Source organism: Perna viridis, chromosome 7, assembly GCF_037379345.1.
Source record: "Perna viridis isolate PV_CMFRI_1.1 ecotype Kerala chromosome 7, ASM3737934v1, whole genome shotgun sequence".
Classification (NCBI taxonomy): domain Eukaryota; kingdom Metazoa; phylum Mollusca; class Bivalvia; order Mytilida; family Mytilidae; genus Perna; species Perna viridis.
The window spans coordinates 1675462-1693509 of NC_142451.1; the positions used below are offsets into that span (position 1 = coordinate 1675462).

Below are 18048 nucleotides of genomic sequence, written 5' to 3' on the forward strand. Positions count from 1 at the left end.
TAAAAAATTTAAACAGTTTCTGAAAGGAAAAACATTTCTGTTTTATAGGTGCATTTTGCTTCTTGTGATGTGAAGCCTAATCTCCATAATGATTTCTAAATATACCCCTATCTTGTGAAAACACTGGGATTTCCCATGCTATTTATAGACACTTCACTTCCGGTAACCAATACTGTACTGCAAGTCTGCTAACCCCACATGCCATTCTGAGGATTGTGAGCTGACATATGTAGAATCATGCTGATATATAGTCCTCTGCAGGTTAAAGTTAAGGTAAAGTCCAGAGAAGCCATTGAATATTGTGAAATTAGCATAGAAGCCTATGGGAAGTGGAATTAGTGGTTTTTAGCCTATATGTGTTATTGTACTGGATCTATGGTATATGTGTTATTGTACTGGATCTATGGTGTATGTGTTATTGTTTGACATGTGGTATATGTGTTATTGTACTGGACATATGGTATATGTGTTATTGTACTGGATCTGTGGTGTATGTGTTATTGTACTGGAGATATGGTATATGTGTTATTGTTTGACATATGGTATATGTGTTATTGTACTGGATATATGGTATATGTGTTATTGTTTGACATATGGTATATGTGTTATTGTACTGGATCTATGGTATATGTGTTATTGTACTGGATATATGGTGTATGTGTTATTGTTTGATAATAGACTTCTGTTACAATTACCAGGCTACTGTAACAAATCACCAGGCTACTGTAACAACTCACCAGGCTTGTTACAAGTTGCCTGACTTACTTTAACAAGTCATCAGGCTTCTGTAACAAGTCACCAGGCTTCTGTTACAAATCACTAGGCTACTGTAACAAATTACCAGTCTACTGTAACAAATCACATCTTCTGTAACAAGTCACCAGGCTTCTGTTACAAGTCACCAGGCTACTGTAACAAGTCACCAAGCTACTGTAACAAGTCACCAGTCTACAGTTTACTAAATTTCACAAACAACTGAATATTAAACAGAGAATATTGTGAGATTTAGTAAATAATACAATAATCGATTGTTTCTGATGATATGATGTTAAATCAAACCATTAAACCTTGGGGTAAGAAATATAAATTGTAATTAATCGAACTACTAAACCTGGGGATAAGAAATATACATTGTAATAAATATAAGATTTTTAGAATTTTATTGGAGTTAAGAAATAATAATTCACCGGTGATAACAGTTTATAATTTAAGTTATATGACAATGTTCAGTCCTGGTCCAAACCGGTTCAATCTCTTTGGTTTAGGCTGCATAGTGGGTTTGGTACAAATTATCTGAAAACAAATTATGGAAACATAAACCAAAAAGATTCTTAAAACTGAATGGTGCGTGTTTAATCCTAGGTATTTACTTGTACGATTTGTTTATTTGATAAGGAACCAAGAAAAGCTATCAAACAAAGATAATGAGACGAAGTTCGCTAAAATTAAACTAATTTAGTTGAACGATTTTTTATTTTTGTTTTTTGGTTTTTTTTGTGTTTTGCATGCCTACTTTTATTTCAAGTTGTCAGATAAAAGAAACATTTAAAATATATTAATATTTCTGTGTATCAAACATTCTGAACAGTAAAATCGCAATTTCAAACTCATTTGATCATGTTTTCCCATTACAGAGTTAAATCAAACATTTAACTGATTTTCGGGGATTTTTTTTTCTGTGATCGATCCACAGGGGCTTGCCCCCCACTATGAAATATTGCGCCCGACTAATATTCATGTTAATAAACTAGTCTGGAGTGGGAGCAAGCTCCTGTGGATTGATCATGTGATCAATGATCACTCCTCCGTTAATCATGGTCTACATACCGGTGTACACGACTCATGACAATATTTCAGATCGTAGTTGAAATGCAAATAGCTGTTTCCGTGTAATGAGAAAGCAGTCATTTCTATTCTGGTCTTGTAAACCATGCTTCCGTCCTGACCAGGACCACTGACCAACTCCATGGATTTCACTCTTGATTTGGCGGTTTCCAGAATACAACTAAAACGATACGAGATAATAATGTAAGTAAGCCTTATGCTTCCGTATATCACTATTTGAAGAAAAAAATGTTGGACTCTGTGTAGTGTTAACATTTGTCAAATGAATTCATCGCAGAGTAGTTTCTACAAACCTCATTATACTTGGTTGATTTGGTAAAGCCGATTACAATTTGTAACCAATTATAGAAGTTAAATGAAGTCGACTATGTTCACGAAGGAACTAGTGGCGACTGATGTATATTTTTTATGTAACATTTGTTGCTAACAAGATCTGTTGTTTTGGGCCATGTCGTCTGGTACGACAACACGTTTTTTCGCGAAATAGTAAGTTCTAATGTACAATAGCTCGCATAACATTTCTTGTTAATTTTTTTATGTAACATTTGTTGCTAACAAGATCTGTTGTTTTTGGCCACGTCGTCTGGTACAACAACACGTTTTTTCGCGAAATAGTAAGTTCTAATATACAATAGCTCGCATAACATTTCTTGTTAAATATTTTGCGTGTTTCTTCGTCCACTATTTAAGGTAGAACGAGTGAGTGCTTATAACTTGACAAACGTGATGACTTTTCATTCAAAATTGTCAACTTTCCTTTCATCTGTGTCAACATCCCTTCAGCACCTGCGTATGGAGTGTTCATATCACAACTCATACGTTATGCCAGAGCTTGCCGAAACTACGCAGACTTTTTGTACCGCGCTAGAACTCTAACAAATAGGCTTCTGGAACAGGGTTATGTTGCTACAAGATTGAAGTCACCACTCCAGAAGTTTATGGTCACCATCATGAACTCGTGGATCGTTATGGTGTATCCATATGCACCATGAAAACTTATTTATTCAACGGGTCATAGTTTTCCTTTTCTCGTTTATCTACCCCGGACTTGACTTTTTATGAGCAACTCGACGGGTGTTTCTAGAAAAGGAGAGGACGCTTACCCTACCGGTGCACCTGGTCCATGCTCCCAGTGTTTAGTGGAGTTCGAGTTGCTCATTTGCTTTTGTTATTTTGTATGTATGATTTTAGTTACTTCATGTTCTTTGTTGTGTACGTCTGTTTTCCATGTCTGGTCTTTGTCCCTGGATTACATTCTTTTGATTACCGCTATAACCTTGGTTCCCTTGATTACTCTTTCAATACTGTCTCGATATTTCAACTCAATTTTATTATGATTATTTTAAGATGAGCTTATTATGATAAACAAATTTTCGCCCGGCCGTCCACCCATGTTAGCATATCGCAACATAGCTTAAGAACTTCTCACTCGAATTAATTAAGTCTTTACAAAATTGTTTATAAAAGGTTTGTGTACTTTTTGGTGAAAATTATATTTTCTGTTGCAGAGTTATGAGTTTTACACTCAAAAAGGGGTGTTGTCTAACGTCTTCTCTTCCAATAATAGCATTAAAATTTACAAGTGTTTGTTATGATGGTCCCAAGGCCTGCGTAATGATTTTATTTTGCTCCAGAGATATCTAACCATTCTTTAGAAAGTTTTTTTTGTACATGTCAAGCTGTATCTCAAAAACATTTTCTGAACTGCTTTGAAATTAAAATGCATCTATCTGTTATAATGGTCTCATCGTTTGTATAAACTTTCGATTCCGAGTTATTGAACTCCGTATATTGTGAATGCTTGAAACTATTACGAGTTGTTAATTCTGAATGTCTAAAAGGTCCATTATGTACATTCATTCTAAAAATTTAGTACAACTTTGATCACGAGTTATTGAAGTTATTTAGTTTGGGTGGGAACGAGTGTCTTATACCCACATTACGTAGCTGTTTTTGTTCTTTTGGGGAATTTCCCAAATCTACGTGTTGAAGAGGATGTGCACTGGGTTTAATCTTCAACGCAAGACCTAAGAAAATAAATCTACGTACCCCTTTTCTACCATTTTAAATGTGATAACTTTTCCACTGTGAACGCTGAATGCTTCCAAACTAACGACTTGAACACCGTTTGCATCTGAAATTAAACATAAATTACAAGACTTGGTAATTAGTTAGGTTTTCTCTTTATTTGATGACATGTCAACAGCTATATATTAGAGCACACCTTCCTTTCTGTGCAATACTTTATACCTTATCGGCCAAAAATGTATAGTATTGAAAACAGGGGAACATAACTCTTAAAGTTGTCTGACTCCGCGTGAAATCCAAATCAGATATAAAAACAAAGAAATATATCAAGTTCATTATAATAAACCATCGAATATTTCCCCCCCTAAAAAAAAAACAAAAACAAAAACAAATCCAGAAACCAAAGGCATTCATTAGACGTCAAAAGCTAATTGTCTGTAAAATTCATTTATCTAGATGAAAGTAGAAGACAAGTTACAGGTCAAACTTTAAAATCACTTTCAAAGAAGTCCAGAAACCAAATGACAGACGGTCGGGCGAAACCGAAAAGTATAACATGGTCCCGTCGATAGGAGGCTTATACTGGTGACGAAAGGAGAATTATAACATACATGTAGGTGTGCAATGAGTTATCAGAAAGAACTTTTTTTATGTTTTAAGTACCATTCTGTGTAAGAATCAGGCAATAGGTGGCACATCATTTTCCCAAATTTAGTCATTTTTGCCAAAAATATATTCAGTACATCAAGAAAACAACCAAAAAGCTATTTAAGTTTATCCTAAAGCATCTGTGACGTAGATATTTTTTGACTGGGAAAAGGTGTGGGAAAGTTTTCCCGCCATTTTTCCGTAGTGCATTTCAACTAAATTTGACCTATCAATATCTTAAAAAAGGCAAATTTTACAAACACTTTGGTGGTTATTTCTGGTGGTTATCAGGTAAAATTCATTGGTTAATAAAACAAATTCTCTGCGTTTTTTCCTTCATGTGTCACGCCTTATATACATTTTGCCCGATTCTTAGACGGAGAAGTACTTAACTAACAACATGGAAATTTCTAGTGTAGTTGCCACCATTGATTAATGAGCACGAACAAGTTAACAACATTAACCCGATTCAACAGTTGGTGCAAAATCGATGTAAAATATTTCTCCTTCTTGCACTCCATGGGCAAGCGGTTGTTTCGTTTTGTCCAAGTACTGAAGTACAACTGGAGTGAAACTGTGTGTAATGTCATTTGTTGATCCACTCCCAGCTCTGAAATAGAATATTGTTTTCTGTTAAAGTGGCTTGGGATATGAAATAAAGCTATTGTTACCTCATTGTTTTCTTTTTATTTTAATTTCCGTTTACCCATTAACTCAGAATTCTGACCCAGCAAAGAGAGCTATTTCAACAGACAAACGTTTTATGTTCTGTCTTTGACAAATGATAAGGTTCTGATAAAGTCAACATCTAGGACATTTAGTGTCAAGATGTTAAAAAATGCAATTATTATGTTCTTTAAAACTTTGCTTAATGCTTCTTTATACAGTATTCTACGTATAGGCATGCGTCCTTCCTTCACAAAACATGTTACTTCAGTCATATGTTGCTAACAACAGAAGTGTAAACAACATATTTTAAAATAAATCTAGCTTGCACTGCATAATACATTTTGGAACAAGACTTTACGAAATTCAGACTTCAAATCTGGTTTTAACAGCTGTAGATTTATTCTAAAATATGTTATTTACACTTCTGTTATTAATGTTATATAGAAGTTATAAAACTTTTTTTCTAAATGTGACCCGTGCTTGTGTGATAAATGCATATATAAAGATGCATTTAGCAATGTTTCAGCGCTAAATTTAATGTATTATTGAAACTATAAAAATATTTCATTACGGAATATCCAAGATATTGACTTTAGCTGAACCTTAAATCACGTTATAGTTTTTTTTTCAGTAAAAGAAAAATAAATACCTTCTGGGATAATCACACTTGAATCTGACTATTCTGTCGGTAAGTGGGTTGTATATGCCTTTCTTTTCCGAAACAGCAACATCGACTGTATAAGTAACGTTGTCTGGCTAAAAAGAAACGAATTTACACCGTTTTATATATTGTACAGGTCTTAAGTAAAAACAAGTATATATATAACCACGTCTGCTCTACCCAATATTCATGTTTGTCACGTTCTCTAACATTTTATTTTCATATAATATTTGAACGATGACAACATTTTAAATTTCTTTCAATCATTTTCTTCCTCTTTAAATTTCCATTTTAATCGTAAATCAGGAGAAAACCATTCAGATTTTAAAAACGTCATATGTAATACACATGTAAATTTCAGAGCCTTATGGAAAAGGGGAGACATAGAGCACCCTTGTCGCACACTGTTGTACAGGAGATTAGAACTACATATTTTATATGAACTTTGGTAGGTAAAATACATCCAGATCGCACTGCCCTTGTTTGTTGGATAACACTATTATTATAGAAAAATCCCAATCTTCGTTGTTTTAGTTGTTTAACGCCTAATTGTCACTTGTTCGTTTTTACACATTTTTCAATTAAAAAATAAGATAAAGTCTCCTACGGTAACGGTTCTGTTAATGGCTGATGAACATGGGTTGGATGGTAGTAATGACAGTGGTGTTATAAACTTGAATGTTCTGAACTGTGTTGTCATTTCTGATGAATATTCTTGGAAAGGGCAATCTGTCAGATTTGGTTTTGTGATTATTTCTCCGGTAAATCTTGTTGGTACCAAAATCGTTATCTCCATGCCCTCAATACCACATTTTACGTACTCTACAAAACAAAAATACTAGAATTGCACCATTTATCATTATCGAACAAAATCTTAAACTTCCACTGATCAAGAACATAGTGACACATTACCTGGCATAAATTTGTAAACAATTTACATGTAGTAAAATTTAGATTTCGTAACTAACATTTAATTAGAAAGGTAAGATCTTTTGATGGATGAATAAAAAAGTATGAACATAATTATTTTCTGCCCGTGTTTATAATCCTTTTTTTTTGTTATCCCAATGTCCAATATAAAATGTTAATGAAAAAAGATGAAATGTTAAGCTGCTATTGGCGCAGTAAATAATTATGTTATTTAAATGCCAAGTATACAATATATTGACATATTTCAACATGGAAATTGACATTATTCCTGTTGATGGTGACATGTCACGTCCATGTTATATAATAAAAAATTAAACAATCAAATAATGTATTTCTTTTTTCGATTGTGTTTGATTTCTTGGAATCAAGAGTAAACAACCTGCTACCTCTTCTGTGCTGGCATCTGTCTCCATAAAATTCCACTGGGCAGAAGCAGAACGTCCCATTGTAACACGTCCCTCCATTAACGCATTCTGTATTACATCCAATACCATAACTTTGATGTGCTGCAAGATTTTCAAAAGAATTTTTAAGATCACCTCGAATTTTGAAAAATTTCTCAAGTTATTGATTGGTTGCCTATTCATGTCAGATCATTTGATGTTTTCCTCTGTCTTGATGGTAAGATACACTTACAGAAAAAATAAGTCTCGTTTAAAATAACATTATCGTTTGTGGAATTGTAGATATTTTTGAATTTTATCAAGAGAAAGAGAAGAACAATCAGTTTTACATGGAGACAATCGTTGACACAACTGGATCAAAACACTGTCACATCCGGGGTAAAACAATCGTTAGCATCACTATTTTATTTTTCGTTGATAATCTTCACAACATATAAATATACCTAATTGTAAACCACAGTTGTGTCCCGTATAACCAGGGGAGCATTCACAATTCCCAAAGTATGTACAATGTCCACCATACAGGCAACCATTTGGACCTTCATTGTTGCAGTTATATTTTGCCGAAACTATAAAAAAGCGTGACTAAGTTGTCAATGTTCGTGCAGTTGTCGTCCCGTTTACGACTAAAGCTAGCTTCAATATTGATCCTGCCACTATGTCCAATATATTAAAACGCATCATGACACTAAGTACAGTTATGTGTGGCAAATGACGAAAATTATGTTTAAGGAAGTGATGTATCATTTCAATCATCATTTTGCATATTTTGATAGATTTGTTTACATAATTATGAAAAATAGAACGAACTTTCATGTTATAAACTCATTATTCAAGAAGATTCTTCATAACAGATGATAAGAATTGTGATTCTAAATAATTGACAAATACTATTTACCTAAAACCATTAATGTGAAAACTGATAATGTTGTTAATACTGTCATGTTTCTAAGATTCTGATAAATCGATCCACGAGTTCCTGAAAAAAAAAATTGTGAAACAGTATAGTTTCCTTACATATTAATACACCAATCTGTAATTGACCCACCTATACTTAGTTTAACGACCAATAGTAGACAAGAAGCTGGATATCCTTGCTTCACCCCATTGCCAAGTCGACCTTTTCTTCGAGAATATTGTAAATACGGGACTTTACTAGTATCTTGCATCGCCGTTCAAACCGTGTTCTTATATCGATAAAACAGTTAATCCCTATGAAGATATTTACTCAACTTTAATCATGCATATTTCTGTAATAAAACAAGAAACGCGACACGCACTTGATTTAAACCAGATGGGAAACACATTTTATCACCATCGTAATTGTTTAATCAAGTAGTTCGATAGGATTATTAGATCTATTCATTTAATCTTTTGCATTTAATGAACTAGAAAATTTCACTTACTTTTGAGTGGTACTCCCTCGAATATTCTTGATGTATAAATGATTTTAAAATATGTAAATTACGACATATCATGACAATTACTTTACTGTTAGAAATATAATCGTGATTGAAACATCTACATGTCATTTTGAATAATTAAATAAGTTTGGTCAGAATTATTAATTCTATTTTTTTACTTCTTCCGTTGAAGTACATCGCACCAATATTGATTCAAACATCAAGTTTTTCTCTTTTTTTCTGATAAAAACACAAGCAGAAAAACACTTCCTGTTAAAATGAATTTCAAAGCATTCTTATTTTTAAGCGAATAAAAATGTAGTGTCAGCACATATTTGATATTTTTTTTTCTCATACCAAAATATACAACGAAAAGTACAGTGAAGCCTGCCAATCCAAAAGTCGTTTTATTTCAGAACCCTGTCAGACTTAAAAGCATTGTTTTATCTATCTGTTCCGTCAACCTGGCTTGATTGACATTTTTTTCTCTGGTTAAAAGATTAGACAAGTTTCGCTGAACTATTAAAAAAGTCAGGCGCGTAGCTGCCGTTAGGAAAACAAATTGCCAGTACTTAATTTTGCCAATTTTTTTTTTAGATAAAATACATCCCGGAGAGGCATAAATGATGCTCTAAAACGCTATCTCCGCGGGGCTTCGGGGGGGGGGGCGAAGACTTGGACCCCCTGCCGTAATTTTGCCTACTTTGCATACACTTCAATTTGGCCTCAGCTACGCACCTGAAAGTCTTTCAGTGCTTAAGTGCACAGGTTTACAATCGATGATTTTGTGAGAAGGTACATAACCACAAATCATATATGTTGTTACTCTGTTCAAATGACGTATATGTGGTTAAGGGAAAAAATGAGGTCAGATAATTTTGTTCAGTAATAATATTACTATTGACATGTTTTAAGAAAGAAAGACCTGTTTGCACGTTTGTAGGTTATTCAAGGCGTTTTTTTGTAGGTTTAAAATTTGACAGCGTTATCATGAAAACAAACATAACACCATAGATAACACGAGACTAAGACAGGCGCGTAGCTGAGGCCAAATTGAAGTATAGGCAAAATTACGACAGGGGGTCTGGGGGCCGCTTAAGGCCCCAGCAGGTCCAGGGGGGCGAAACCCCCCCCCCGAAGCTCCACGGAGATAGCGTTTTAGAGCATCATTTATGCCTCTCCTGGATGTATTTTATCTTTAAAACAAAAATTGGCAAAATCAAGTGCAGGCAAAAGTTTTTTTGTCTAACGGCAGCTACGCGCCTGTAAGAACTATGTATTTTGTACCATACTTGCATGGAACGGTTTTATGATTATAAATTTTTTTTGACAGTGCTAGTAGAACTGCGGAGTCACCCTATTAAGAAGGAGCATGACCTTCAAACCTAATTCATTTGTTTTCCATTTACATTTTGTCTTTCAAGGTTTATACTTGCATACATGTACATCCATTGATATTGGAATCTTGTTAATCTCAAAGGAACTAACAGATTTGAGATAATAATTTCCTCAATTTTAGTGCTGGCTTCACTTCGAATGCTGTAAGAGGTTTTTCTTGTAGCACTATCTACTTAGTATCTGTTATTTTCATCACATTCAATTTTGTTCTTTTCTTTGTCATTTTCAATTTAAATCTGCAGTCTTGTAGATGAGGTAAATATAAAAATTCAGACTGCTAATTCATTATATGCTTTATGAAAATATACTATTACAAGTCTACAACCATTTGTTATTATCAGTGTTTAACGTGAATATATGATGTGTTCTTTTGTTATAAAAATGTAGTTTCATCCTTGGTACGAATTTCATTAAAGGCTTGTTTTGTTTGCCATGACCGCCTGTCTTGCGACGTAATATTTATTTGCTGGGATGGAATTAATTGATGTACCGGTATTAATTTTGAAGTCATTAGGTCAAAGATCAAGGTCATCTATACAATAACTACTTTCGTGTACAGAGGTACTTGACCTTTAATTGTTATTTATTTTTTTACTCCTCGAGGGACGAGTCTTCCCCAGTAAGAGGACTTGTGAGTCATATATCTTTTCTTAATTTCTGTCATCTTTTATCGTTTCTTTTTCTCTACAAGAATCTGTTATTTTAGTGATCGCTTTTCGTTCATAATTTCCTTGCTATTTTTCATTCTTGGTAAATAAACATTTTTCAAAGTAAATTGTAGGAGGGTTTTCTTATATTCAATTGTATTTTTTGTTTACTGTATTTCTTTCGACATTTTCTCTACACTGTTTGTCCTTCATTTGTTTGGCTTTCAGTTCTTAATCACTGTTTTTTTTTTTTTTTTTTTTTTACCAACAGTTGGAAAATCGATGGCTGAATAAACTGATAGACACAATCTTCAAATTTAAGAGGTGCAGCACCTTTTTAATGATCATGATAATAATAAATAAATGATAAATATTGATGATGATAATTACCCTTTACGAAAACAGTCCGATTTTCACATCACACATGTTCACATGTAAAAAAATCATCTGGTCCCATTTATAAACATTCATAATAGTTATTAGTACAAAGGAGTAACAGTCACATGGAAAAATCAAAGCGCTGAAGGTACTAAAGGGATTTAGCATGCTCTTTATTCAAGGAGTCGAGGTAAAATAAGCTCACTGATTTTTTCCCTTCAAACATTGTTAAAAAAGATGTCGTAGGACCAAACCTTAAATTTATTGACTTTAAAATGATCTAAAAATTCAAATTTATGTTTTTGTACCTTGTCCTTGGAAACATAAAAGAATGTATTATTTCCTGGTTAATTCTATTCATCAATCAATTTCGTTGACTAAGAATCATGTGTCTGCACTGCCAAGCAATGGATGAATGTCAATAAATGGGTTCAGAAAAATATAAAATTACGTAGATTTTCTACAAAAACCAAAATCAAATCAAATATACATGTTTCAACAGTTATATACAATATTTCAAAAAAAGAACACAAAACAAAAGTATAGTCCCCAAACTGAGCCCCAAATCAGTATTTTTCTGTAAAACTTGACAAAGTAACTATTTCATGAAACTTTGCCATTACATCTAGAACAAACCATTTAAACAGTGCTGTTTTGTCCTTATCCACTATTAAGATCTTTGTTACACAATTCAGTCTTTCGATTTATTTCAAGTCAAATGCCAGTCTTTGGCTAAGTGTAGAACCACTCTGAAATAAATGTTCCTCATTGAGGCATAAGTAAATTTCACATACTAACACATAATAACAAGTAATCAACAACAAGCCTTAAAACTACGAATTAGCCAAAAGAAACTGTAATACATTATGTCCTAGTAGTTCCTTGATATGTATCAAATTGTGCATTAAGTACATTTCTTATTTTACAGCAGTCACTTACTATGAATCGAACCCTTTACAAACATTTGAAGAAGAGTGTATTTTAGAATCTCCATACTAGTTTATTAGTGACCATATCATAGCTGTATAAGCTATATTATTACAATGTAATTTTTTGTTTCTGAAGAAATTTTGACATTGTCAATAAATGATGGAAAACAATACATAAAATAACATATATTATCACAGATCAAATGTTTTACACAAATTTTTAGCTGTCTTCGAAATAATAAAGCTGAGATTAAACTCTTCTTAAATTTTAGGTCATAATAAATTAAAACTGACAGATCTGAACCAAGGTTCTGGGGTTCTGGAAAACAAAGGACTGGATACAAGGACTATATATTTTTTTGTTTATTATCCTAACATTTTTGTTTTTCTAAGTTTTCATATACATCAATTTTTTTTTATCTTTTCAATAATTTTATTAATCTTACTTTTAATACAAAAAAATACTACAACTAAAATTACAATAATAAGGAAATAAATAACTCTTGGATTGTATTCTCTCATATTCCATTTATTAAGACCTAAAATGAAATTAACAAAAAAAAAAAGAAAAAAAAAAAAAAAAAAAAAAAAAAAATGGCTCAAAGTGTCTTATAACAATAGTTTAGACTAAGAACAAATCCTTCCTTCAAATCACTGAATTGTATACCCTCATTTAGGAATGCTTATCTATGCCAGTCTTAAACTCAACTTTTGGTTACTCACTAAAATACGTGAAATGAAATGTCTCAATTAATGAAAGTGCAATTGTTTTACTTGTGATTAAAAAGTATGAATATTGCACTACTTTACAACCTTACAAGTTGACAATCTAGTCTTGCCATTTTCAAAAGGTAGTCAGTGTAAAAAAAAACACAAATGATATTTTTGGCATGAAACTAGTTTACTATAAAATGCTATTCAAAGAAAGACAACTCTTAAAAAATTGGTCATTTCACCAATCATGTCAAAATTAAATCTTTTAATCCACCGATTGTCTAAAAAAAAAAACAAAAAAAACAACAAATAAAATGTATTCAATTCTATGGTCCACTCCACATTTTAGCGAATGCCCATTCCACACATCTCTGATGTTATCCTAAAAAGAAAAGAGCAAGGATATGGTTTACACAAACGTCATATTTTGGCATTTCAAATTTTATGGCAGGAATTTTTCCAGAATAGGATTGGTGATAGTCATACACTAGTCAATAAAAACGGCAGGATTTAGGGTATGGAATTATTTACTCATAGAAACTAAGAACTATAACCATCTACAACCACATTGCACTCTCTATTTATCATCTATTGCCACATCCTACAACCTCACTACCCATGAACTATTGCAACTAGGAAACAAATTAAAAATGTCTTAAAGGAGGCATGTATAAAGACAGAACACAGAGGAAACTTTGAAGCCTTACCATTTACCTGGGTTACAAATACATCTTCAAGTTAACTGTACTTTTTCAGATACAGTGTTTTGAACAAATTTTGTAGCAAATTAGATACTGACACTACAAAAGTGAATACATGGCTTTAGATATCATAGTAAAGTACCCTTTTTTGAGGACTAGAAGCTAAAAGACTAAAATCATACATGAGAATTATACACCAACCAAACCACACCTCACTAGGACAAGATAAATGGCAGTAAAGTTAAAACTATATACAATCAGAACATGTGAAAACTGCCGGGAGACCTGAATTTACTCCAATACATTATGAAAACAAAGATTTTTTGAATTTATTTTTCTGAAGGTATCCTCAATCTGGACTCAACCTACAGTGTATTGAGTTGGCTGCTTTAGGTCTTTTTCATTAAAATTACATTTCCAGACTTATTTATAAACTTTTTATGATAAATACACAAAATGATAGTCTTGTCGTCTACTTTATATACTGAACAAACTGATTCATCAATGCTTAAACATAATGCTATATATTGCAAATAACTGGATTATGCAAAGTAATGAACAAAAACTGAGGTACTCTGACGGGAACGTAAAATTATTATTTTATCAATATAATATGAATCCTTTATATTACTGGTTCAGAAAACAAACATTTTACAAAGCTTATTAGGCATAACTTATAAACTCTTTACAGAAATGATAAAACTCCCCAAAAAAACAACTATTGAATGTAATAGTTATCTTGAATATAGTCAATGAAAGATAATTCAAAACATTAACCAAGTTTGAGCCAATGGACACATGTTTTTGGAGAATTAAGCAGTTAAAGGAGTCATATTATACTATGCTAACAATAAAACAATGGAATATTGCAAAATAATGGGACTAAATCTTCAAAGTATATAAAACAAGTAAAATGAGCATAAACCAATGGATATAGAATCCATTCACTTGAGACATTCTTCAATCACTGCATGTCAATTTTACTTTAAAGAGTACAGGAGGCAGACACAGCCTATAACATCCCCCCCCCAAAAAAAAAAATCCGTCTTAGGCAGGAAATATTGATTTGATACCAATTTTAACTTTTCTTTGATTCTATTTATTTACACCTCCTCATTTGAAATCCTGGATCTACCCCTGGGTAGACAGGCAGACCTTTTACTAGATAATGTGATTTTAGAAGGAAGCAATTTCACCATTTCTAAAAAAATCCTGAAACTTCTGTTAAAGTAGTTTTTTTAGTCAAATACTGTACTATTTTTTTACTCAATACATAGATTGGTGAATGTAATTTAAAAAAAATGATTTTGCTTTATCACAAGTAAAAATGACATGCAATTCTAGGGGATTTGGTCTTGTAAATGCAAGTAACATATATTAACAATTAACTTTAAAAGAAGGAAATATATTTGGCAAGCTTAAAATCACACAAAAAATGAGAATCATATAGATATATATATATAGATATAAGTCTACTTTGTACAACTATTTAATGGCTCTCTGTTCATATCAAGAAAATAAATGCATTCTGGTTATATACGGGTAATTGGCAAGAAATAAAAATCTGAAATGTGGAAGACCAGATCACTGACTGCCAGTATAGGAAAGATAGAACATAATTACAACCTAAAGAGTACATGTCCATGGTATCACTAATGAAGCAACCAAAACAGTACATGTCTATGGTATCACTAATGAAGCAACCAAAACAGTACATGTATATGGTATCACTAATGAAGCAACCAAAACAGTACATGTATATGGTATCACTAATGAAGCAAGAGTCCAATGGAATGGACAACCTATCATACTAATGTACGAGTAAAATAAGCTATCAAACATTTCATCAACAGTCAAGGAAATGTACATTTCTAAACCTATTAGCCATGTACATATACAAACATATATAAAAGCATACAAATTATTGATATGAACAAAAACCATCTCAAAACAATCTAATGACAACTAAAGCTATGAAAATTGAATGACTTAGAATCCTGGGGCAATAATGCCAGTGGAAAAAAACAAAATGGTGTCAATAATATTGACTCCATCTACCCTGAAACGAGACCAAATGACTTGGAATGTTAACCTTCTAATGAGAATCACCAATATATACACCATAACTGCACTGAATGAGTATCAATGTTTGTAAGTGCTAAGTACGTACATGTGCAAATCAAAGCGATGACAGTACTGAGGATAAGGTGATCATGCTATGGTTTCACCAGATACTTATCTTTTACAAAATTTTGGTAAACATCTGAAGGTAAGTTCTAAACTACATTGTTACTTAACATTAAAATAATCATATATATTAGTTTTAAATGCTGAAATACACTTGATCACTGAAGAATATTCAGTTACAAGTTTGGAAACTGAAAGTTATACCATGTAGAAACCATAGCAAGATGGACCTGAATTTTGAATGAAAATTCACCGAATTACTACTAACTAATATGATTTGTCAGTCCCAAGCTATTCTAGCAATATCATCTAAAGTCAAAACTCACAAATCATAATAGAGTTCTATTGCACTTGTAGATCATTATTCACAGTTAAAATTGAAGCACTATCATGCAAAAATCTATCTGTTACCATGTCAACACAAACCATCAGGCAGGTTGACTAACATTGATAAAACAAAATTAGCCATTGTCACTGTTTCAAATACTGGCACACAAATAATACAAGTATAATCTGGTTATATCACTTAAATGTTGCCATTTAAAAGTACTGATTACCATAAAGTTTAGAACTACAAGGTGGTAAGCTGGCACACAATAATAGTTCCATCAATACATGCAGGGAGACAAAATCCAATAGAAAAAACTCTTAATTATTCAGTTTTTGGCAATAAAAAAGTGAAATCATTGAAGAAGTGTGACAGACAACATTATAACAACACTTATTATCTTATAAAATCAGAAAAATAGATGTTATATTCTTTTGCTTTTTCTACACAAAACATTGCAAATATAAAATTTGAACTCGATAAGAAAAATGACGATATGTTTCTTTTTATCAACAAGTTTATAACAAGTCAAAGTCCATGGCAATACGGCAAGTGCCTCATATGTACAAAATACATATCAAAAACAAACTTTTGGCAAATTAAAATAAATCTTTGAAATTCTATCAACCAAATATAAAATTTGTAAGCAATACTTATAAATTCTGAATTGCTTTAATATGAATCTATCATATTCAATAATGATTTCAAAAGGAAAACAAAATAACAAATAAATAATGAGACATAAACAAAAGATCACATGGCTAGCAAGTGATCAATCACATCTATAGACAAAAGGAGCACCTAACATAGTGGACCTGTCAAATAACCGTTTAAATCTCTGACCACTCCAGGTAGTTAAGGTGCTCCCATTGTGTGTGATAACAAATCAACACCAAAGACAGTTAGTAGGGAGCTATTTTCTTCCTCTCCGTGACAATAGCATTAGCTGCCACCCCGACTCTCATTTTATGCTGTACTGGTGTCTGTGCCATGGTATCAATCATTCCAAAGTACTGGCCCATTTGGGGTACAGGCACAGGAACTGGCTTCAAGGCATTCAAGTTCATCGAGTTCATGGCAAGCTGGTTCAACGTGATTGCATACGGAGCCGCGGCAGCTGGCAGGGGAGACGACTGGACAACAGAGGTCAAGGGTGACGATGCAGAAGGTTGATTGGTCGAGGTAGTCGGGTCAAGGGTCAAATTCTTATGCAATTCCATGCTGCAGAGAAAAAAAGAAATGGGAGGGAACTGTATTAGAACAGGAATAAATAAAATCCACAAACCAGGCACAATTTCTACACAAATGCCAAAATAAAAATAGTGTGAACTAATACTCTACCATTAAAGAAGAGTACCCCCAAGTCCCAGTTTCTTTTTATATTACTGACAGTAAAATCTGAAACACCCACATTCTTTTTTACAACATTGGTTTAATACCTAGGATCATAAGTGAGTGCTAGATCTTAGGAATTTTTGGACTAGTCTTAGTTCACATCAAAAGTGAGTTAGTGTTGAAATACACCTATTCAAATACAAAATGCTATATAATATAAAATCTGGCCACACTTAAAAAATCTTCCCTCTACCAGAATTACCCACTTTCTTTTTTTGCCAAGGGGAGGCAACCCACAATTATCTCCATTACTGATCTTATTCAATTTTAAAGACTACTTTTTGCTAATACTTAATATTATTAATTATTAATAATTAAACTATTTGAAATATCATTCAAAGAGTATAAACTAGTTTTTAAAAAAAAATATTTTTATTTGAAAATTTCAAGAACATTTGCATTGAGAGGAAAGATCTATTAACTATTATAAAAATGCAATGAAATTTCCCAAACTATGATAGCAATTTTAAGCAATTGATTCATCAACTACAAGGTATGAAGCATTTACTTAACAAATCTCTCAAAAGACGTAAAATATCATGCAGAAAAAAGCCAAGAAATTGAATAAAATGACAAAATACTGTTATTTAGGAAGATTTTATACAAAAAACATGCTATGTTAATGTTGACCTCTCTAGAGACACATATTACAACAATTATCGAGGTGGGAATAACAGGAAGATTACAAAAAATAACATTTTATAACAAAGGGGAGATAACTAGTGCAGTTATGGCAGTCACAGAACTGGGTTACCTCCCTTAGGTAAAACAAGGAGAAACTTT

At 32.5% G+C, this 18048-nt stretch overlaps 2 protein-coding genes across 14 annotated transcripts in view; both read right to left on the reverse strand.

The window, feature by feature from the left end:
* Nucleotides 1–1149: 1149 nt before the first annotated feature.
* On the reverse strand, nucleotides 1150–8983 carry LOC148610905 (gigasin-2-like). Its single transcript, XM_088590793.1, has 10 exons — nucleotides 8592–8983; nucleotides 8084–8164; nucleotides 7629–7754; nucleotides 7168–7287; nucleotides 6459–6673; nucleotides 5840–5946; nucleotides 4986–5131; nucleotides 3895–3979; nucleotides 1828–2005; nucleotides 1150–1293 (listed from the first exon to the last, which is right to left on the reverse strand). Exons 2-10 carry the CDS (start codon nucleotides 8127–8129, stop codon nucleotides 1213–1215), a joined length of 1104 nt encoding a protein of 367 aa, XP_088446919.1. The 5' UTR covers nucleotides 8130–8164; nucleotides 8592–8983; the 3' UTR covers nucleotides 1150–1212.
* A 1960-nt stretch (nucleotides 8984–10943) lies between these two features.
* The window catches only part of LOC148610906 (poly(rC)-binding protein 3-like), a 101164-nt gene continuing 94059 nt past the window's right edge, over nucleotides 10944–18048 (reverse strand). For all 13 annotated transcript variants that reach the window (XM_088590807.1, XM_088590817.1, XM_088590815.1 and 10 more), the window contains one exon: nucleotides 10944–17091. In XM_088590807.1, the coding sequence (XP_088446933.1) occupies nucleotides 16773–17091 (319 nt within the window). In that variant the 3' untranslated portion in view covers nucleotides 10944–16772. The remainder of the gene's footprint in view (nucleotides 17092–18048) is intronic.